This window comes from Leishmania mexicana, chromosome 22 (assembly GCF_000234665.1).
Source record: "Leishmania mexicana MHOM/GT/2001/U1103 complete genome, chromosome 22".
NCBI lineage: Eukaryota > Euglenozoa > Kinetoplastea > Trypanosomatida > Trypanosomatidae > Leishmania > Leishmania mexicana.
This window is the reverse complement of record NC_018326.1, coordinates 534,972-541,957: the sequence shown is the minus strand read 5'-3', so window position 1 is coordinate 541,957 and position 6,986 is coordinate 534,972. Positions and strand designations below refer to the sequence as shown.

Sequence of the window (6,986 nt, the reverse complement as noted above, 5' to 3'; positions counted from 1 at the left end):
TGGGTGTGTCTACCTTTGATCACCTCGTGTGCCGGTGTTGGTTTTTGCGCTTGCGCCTCGCATTGTGGCCTCCTTTTCTTCGTCTTCCTCTTCGTTCCGTGACGGCACACACATTCTCCCGCCCCTTCTTGGGCGTCCGTGCCAGCGTGAGCATCATCCTCGACGTACGCGCCGTCATCTCTCTTCTTTTTCTTCGGAATTCGTCTGTACACGTGTGTCTTTCAATCGTTGCGGCGTGGCCGCTCTCGTGTGTTTGCCCGTTTTTTTTTTGATTTTTTTCATTGGATTGTCTGCGCTGTGGCGGGGAGCTGCTCAGCGAACGAGATTGTGCACGCAAGCCGCCACTGCCGCCACGCGCACAGTTGCGCTGGGGACTCGGCGACGAAAACGAAAACCCGTAAGCGGAAAGACAACGTGCGAAGCGAAGCGCCTTCGAATGACCGGCGACCACGCAAAAGCTCTGCACACGCCAAAGGCTGGGTGGGAACGAGGGAAAGCGAAGAGGAAACGGCAACAACAACGCAGCTGCACCACATCGATGAGTGTCTCTGTCCCTCCACCGCTTCCCCTCCTGCTCCCCACACTCGCAGTGCACGGCGCAGCCTCCCCGCGGCGCGCCACAGGGAAGTCGAGTGACACAATGTCATTGCGTTGTTTCACTGCTTATTCTCCTCATTAGCCGCATAGCCACGGCACTTGTGATGCCCCCCTCCCCCCGCTCCCCGCCGCTGCTGCTGCTGCTTCGTCCCATCACGATTCGTATGTACGTCTCTTCATGCCCCCTTTTTTGTTTCTCGACCAGTGAAGCGATCGGCTGCACATGCCTTCGCATACACCCCTCCCCCCAAACACGGACATAGTAGTGCACGTACACGGCTCAGTGCTCCCGTCACCGCCGTCCTCGATAGAAGAAACATAAGCTGAAGCGAGGGAAGGGCAGAGGGAGAGAGGTCGAGCTAGGACCCTTCCCCTTTCCGCTTTTTCTGCGGCGCATCCGCCATTACACTTCGCCTCGCTCGGAAGTACCGTCTTGGACTCCTTTTTAGGCGCCTCCCCCTTCCCCCCACGTGAGGAGCGAGTGCACGCTGCAGAGGAACGAGTGTAGAGAGAGACGACGACGACGAAGAGGCCCGACGATTCTTCGTCCGCGTAGAAGGGCACGAGAGGGGTCTTTCTCGCTGCCGACTTTATCGGTTATTCCTCCCCCCAAACAAAAAAAAACTGTCACCACTCCTCCTCCACCTCCCCCGAACCGCTGCACACGTACCACCTAGTGTACCTTGTAGTACAGTGCAGTACCCCTCCCCCTTTTTCCCACCGTGCCCTGTTCTTTCAGTTTCCTAACCCCGGCTAGGCGCGCATAAAAGAGAACACTGGCACACTCACGTGTGAGCGACGCAGAGCGCGCATACCTCTTGTTCAGCTTTCCGTCTGCTGCAGCAGACACCGCTATTGCTGCTCGTCGGCGCTACTGCTTGGTGGCTTATCACTTTCCACGCTCGGAGTTGTCTGAGCCTACGCGCACTTCGCCTTGGCTTTCCCATTCCCTATTTTTCTGCGCCCAAGCGCTGCCATCGCTCTGCGCACCTCTCCCGCTTGGTGTTCGTTACCGTTTTCCTTTCGATTCTGGAGGGTGGGTTCCGCTTACGCCATACGACGACGACCACAGGACGACCGTGTTCGGTGGCTGGCTGTTCGACTTCCCTACTTTTGTTGTTGCTCCCGCGGCCGTCATTGAGCATCACGGCGGATCTTCATTAGTGTACACATTCGTCTCTCCTTCCTCCCGGTATTTTCGTGTGCGTGTGTGACACCATTCAAGTCTCTCTCCCTCTCTCCCCCACTTTGGCTTCGCCTTGCTCCCGTTTTTTTTTCTTCTTGCACAGGCGTCGGTGTCACGGCGAGCGCGAGACGACGACGACGACGCGGGGTCTTTGTTTTGGAGAGAGAGAGTCAGGGCAAGTGAGCAAGGCCAGTCAGTGTTGCAGGACGGCAGCTTCCATCGTATCTTTGCGAGGGTGCGTGTCTGCCTTCTCTTTCTGTTGCTCTTTCGTGTGCTCGAGCCACCAAGGAGAGACACCGGTGGGTACACGGGAGGTCAGAAGGCAGAGACAGCACCACGTAGGGTGATCACTGCGGTCGAGGCAGTGTCGCGGTTGACTCCCCCTCCCCTCCCCCTGTATCTACTCGTTCCGGCTTGCGTTTTCGTTTTTTTTTCTGTGCTTGTATCCGTATTGTGCTGTAGGCAAGGAGCACCGCTGACCACAAGATTGGCAGCAATTAGAAACATCCGCAGCGCCTCCCCCCCCACACACACACATTGAGGGTGAGGGTGAGCTGTACGGGAGATCGCCTCCTCCGCCTCTTTTTTCTGCCGCGTGCTTGTGTTGTTCGTATTTTTGGTTGTCTCGGCTCTTGCTCTTCCTTTTGGTCGTTGTACCACACACACGCACACGCACACGCACACACACGCACACACGCACGTCCGGTCCATTTTCTGGAGACGGTGCGTCTTCGCCTCCCTCTCTCAGATTTTTCATTTTGCGCTCAGTCGTTACGTATTCCTTTTTCTGCCGTCACTGTCCTTCCTCGTACTAGTGCCGCTTGACATCCTTCCCCCCTCCCTCTCCCTCGATCCCTTCCCCCTGCGCGCACGGGTGGTGCGCTCCTTCACGCGCTTAGTTTTTTTTTTTTGACGTACGCGTGCCTTGTTGGTGTGGGTGCCGCCGCTGCTGCCGTGTTTGTTGTTCTTACCTCCCCCGTCCCCCTCTCACCCACACACACACACACACCGCTGCCGCCGAGCACATCGTGCGTGTGAGTGGAACCCCCCCTCCCCCAACAAAAGGAGAAGGGAGAGAGAGAGGGTGACGTGCGTTTACGTCGGTATATCTTATTTCTCACACCTCTCTTCCAACATCGTCTCCCGTCTAGCCCATATGCTCTACGCGGCATCTACCACAGCGGCGCGGCGGCCACGGCTTGCCGAGCCACGCCCGATGCCCACTGCCGCATCGCCGCCGGGTCGCACACCCGTCGGCTCGCTAGGTGAGTCAGCACCGCGCGCGGCGGGCGGTCCCTCCGAGCCGCACCACAGGCCCCACCGCAGTCGACCTCGGCGATCGGTGTCGCCCGTCTTGTCTCGACAGGACGTTCTGAAGGCAGTGAACAACCGCCTGGAGCACACCGCCCAGTTTATCTCTCCTGGCTCCGTTGTTGTGTACGAGTTCCTTAGCGATGCACAGGAGTGGCACTGGGCGTTGGGGACGGTGCAGCAGGTCCACACGCACACTGTCACACTAGCGGAGTGGAGCTGCCAGCAAGGCGGCGCGAACGATGGAGTGATGCAAGCACTGAAAAATGAGAGGAGTCGGGTCCAGCAAGAGCTAGAAGATCACCAGGCAACTATCCTCGCCCTCCGGGCAGAGCTTGGCGCTGTGCGCACGCGCAACGAGGCTGACATGAACGCCACCCGAGAGGCCATCGAGGCGCGTCGCCGCGAGTTGGAGGCAAGAGAAAGTGCGTTTCGTGTATGTCGTCAACGCGGCGTGCCTCTTCAACGCACCCACAAAGACGGGTACGGCACCGCTGACGAGAGCGACAACGCCGACGGTGTTTTTGCGGCGGTACTGCGAGCGGCCCTGAGCATTGTGGAGGACTACGTCCCCGCTACGCCACTTCCATGGCCCGAAGTGTGGGCCACCGTCAGTGACCCGCACTTCCTGCATCGCTGTATCGACTATGACGTCGGCTACGACATGAGTTTCCAGCAGTATGACGATATTGAAGCGCGCTTCTTTGGCTCCGGTGCCATCACAGAGGCGAAGGTGCACAGAGCCATGGCCTCGATGGAACAACGGATGCCCGACGCCGCCGAACTCCTCTGTACTATTGCGAACTGGGTCTTTACGCAGATCGCCGCCTTCCGTGTGTATCAGCAGTGCGCCAGCACGCAGTCCCACGCTGACGTACTCCAGCAGCGACTCACGCATCATGTGAACGCGCTTAAGGCGGCCGCTAGAAAACTGCGTCAAGTGCAAGCGCAGCTGCGCGTGTTCAGTGGCGCCCCGGGCACCTCACGCAGCGCCACAAGCTCTGATGTGCAGTTCACGTTCGTTCCTGCACAAGGAATTTCCACAGAGGTGCTTCGCTGCGCTATTATTTGCCCAGCTCCATCGAACTCGCGGCGGCACCCAGGAACGCGAGTAACAGCAGCACAGACGACAGCGGCGTCTGGCGAATTGAAGTCACCATCCTCGACAGGCAAAGGTGCTGGGACGATGACCGTGACGACGTCGTCGTCAGGGCATCCGTCGTTGAATCTCGACGCCTTAGGCAATCGTCATCTCGTCGGCAGCGCGGCTGCCCCTTCTGACTCCACAAGGTCACCACACCATCATGGGGAACAGGTGCAGCCGACACCTTGCCCTCCATCTGCTTCTGCCATTCCTGTCCCAAACGCGGCAACGGAGGTTGTCTTGCTGGGCCACGAGGAGCTCGAGGAGATAGCTGCACGTGCGGTGCACGCTCGACCCGAGCTGTATCAAGCCGTGGATGATCTCCTGCAAGAATGTGGTCACCATCAGCGGGATGCACACCACGCACGTGCGCTGGTCTCCGAACGTGCTGATCGACGCCGAGGACGACGCGAGACGGCAAAGTTGCACGCTGAAAGCTTCGCAACGGCTGCAGCTTGGGGCGCGGCCCCCGGGCCCACTACCGTCTCCAGCGGCCCCTCTACCTCGGTGACGCTGCCGACCTCTCATAGCAGCCCTGTTGCAGCCGCACAAAACGTGCCAACTATGTTGTCTCTCCCCGGATCAAAGGACGCAGCGAGCCAGAGCGACGATGAGGATGGGGTGTACGAAGAAGAGGCCGACGCACGCGCGTTTCAAGCAGCTCTGCTGGGGCTCCAACGACAGCTACAGGAGGCACGGCGCGAGAATGAGCAACTACAGCGGATGCTGCTGCGCGAGACGGATCGACACGGGGCCGTAGAGGCTGAGCTGCAGCGGCAACTGCGGGACGCTCGCGCCGATCATGAAGACGCGAAAAACAGAGAGGCTGACGCGACAATACGCGCAGAGGCGTTGCAGGCCGAGTGCGAAGACCTCGATCGCAACATGGGTCACGCAACAAGCCGCATCAGTGCCTTGGAGAACGAGTTAGGTGCTCTTCTGTCGAAGCTTTGTAGCGGTGGCTCCGCTGCCCCAGCTTCACCAGCCGAGACCTCCACTAAGGCCGATGAACGCGCCACTGATGTGAGCAGCCGCGTTGCCGAACTAGAAGCTGAGTTGGCATGGCTACGCAGCAGCAGAGAGCGATGGATGCCAGATCGCTCGAAGTGCTCTGATCCCGCTGACGGCGTCGTGACCACTCACCACCACAAGCGCCTCAATGGTAGCGGCTGGTGTGACGTACTGCAGCGACATCCTGCCGAGCTTCGCCGTGCTGCAGCCACCGACGCGGCAGCGGTCTGCCACGTAGTGGCCGCTGCTGTTACCGGGGTGCACTTCTCAGATGACGGTAGTCGTGTCGAGTTCTACGTGGAACATCCTCGCCAGGTGACCAAGCGTCAGCTAGATGCTCGCATCCACGACACGCCATTCTACGAGTGCGAGTACATGCTCCACCACTGCTCCAGCCCAAAAACCGGAGAGGACATCTTAGCGCAGCAGCTGGCGCAGAGAAACGCCACCATCGCGGACCTAGAAATCCAACTTGCCAACGTGTCATCGATGCCTGCTCCACTTCAACCTTCACCTGCGGACCGCACTCAGCAGGAGGACCTCCTCCATCTGAGGGAGCAGCTGCGCAGAGCTTCTGAGGAGATCGAGGAGCTGAACTTTTACGATGAGCGCCGGAAGAAGAGTGGCAATGGTGAGGCTGTCGTGACAACGCACGCCGTGAAGTTACCAGGTGAGGACTGGAGCGTCGTTGTGCAGGAGCACCCTGAGGCGCTCCGGGAGGCCTTCGTTGCAGATGTGAGCCATGCAGGTCACGTGAACCGCGGCGATGTGGAGCACATCGCGTTTGGGATGGGGAGCCTTTTGGCTACGGTGAGAGTACAACACGACGCTGATGTCACCATGATGGAGATGGACCGCCGTTTGCAAGAGTACGACTACCCCTTGACGATGGAGCTGTACCGGCTGCGCCACGGACCAAAGCGCGGAGCTGACGCGGCGCTTGCGACCGTCGCCAAGCGAGACACGGAGATCGCTGACCTGAGGGAGCAGCTGCGCGGAGCGATGCGAGAAGCTGCAGCCAGCAGCGAGATTTGTACCGCTCTGGAGAAGCAAGTAGAGGAAGCTGCACTGGAGATCCGGGAACTCAGAGAGCAGCTTGCCATCACGCAGCTTCGGCGAGAGGCACTGGATGCCGAGTGCGCTGAGCTCGAGCAGGATCTCCTCGACGTAGAGAGTTCTCGTGAGGCGAATGTATGGAAGCGCCGGGAGGCGTTGGAAGACCGTGGTATTAGTCACTCAGCCAAGGACGCCGAGATGGCTGACCTGAGGGAGCAGCTGCGTGAGGCCGAGGAGCGCGCGAGGGACGTGGAGGCGCAGCAGTCCGACAGGGACGCCGAGATGGCTGACCTGAGGGAGCAGCTGCGTGAGGCCGAGGAGCGCGCGAGGGACGTGGAGGCGCAGCAGTCCGACAGGGACGCCGAGATTGAGCGTGTGAAGGAGCTTCTCAGCGGAGCGATGCGAGAAGCTGCAGCCAGCAGCGAGATTTGTACCGCTCTGGAGAAGCAAGTAGAGGAAGCTGCACTGGAGATCCGGGAACTCAGAGAGCAGCTCGCCGTCACCCAGGTTCGGCGAGAGGCACTGGATGCCGAGTGCGGTGAGCTCGAGCAACAGCTCCGTGATGTTCAGAGTAGTGTTCTGGAGCGGCGGGAGGCGGTGGAAGACCGTGGTATTAGTCACTCAGCCAAGGATGCCGAGGTGGCTGACCTGAGGGAGCAGCTGCGCAGAGCTTCTGAGGAG

At 59.8% G+C, this 6,986-nt stretch overlaps 1 protein-coding gene across 1 annotated transcript in view; it reads left to right on the top strand.

The window, feature by feature from the left end:
• Positions 1-2,939: 2,939 nt before the first annotated feature.
• The window catches only part of LMXM_22_1320 (hypothetical protein, unknown function), a gene marked incomplete at both ends in the record, with an annotated part of 11,985 nt that continues 7,938 nt past the window's right edge, over positions 2,940-6,986 (top strand). Inside the window, one exon of the mRNA XM_003875537.1 lies at positions 2,940-6,986. Within this exon, the coding sequence (XP_003875586.1) occupies positions 2,940-6,986 (4,047 nt within the window).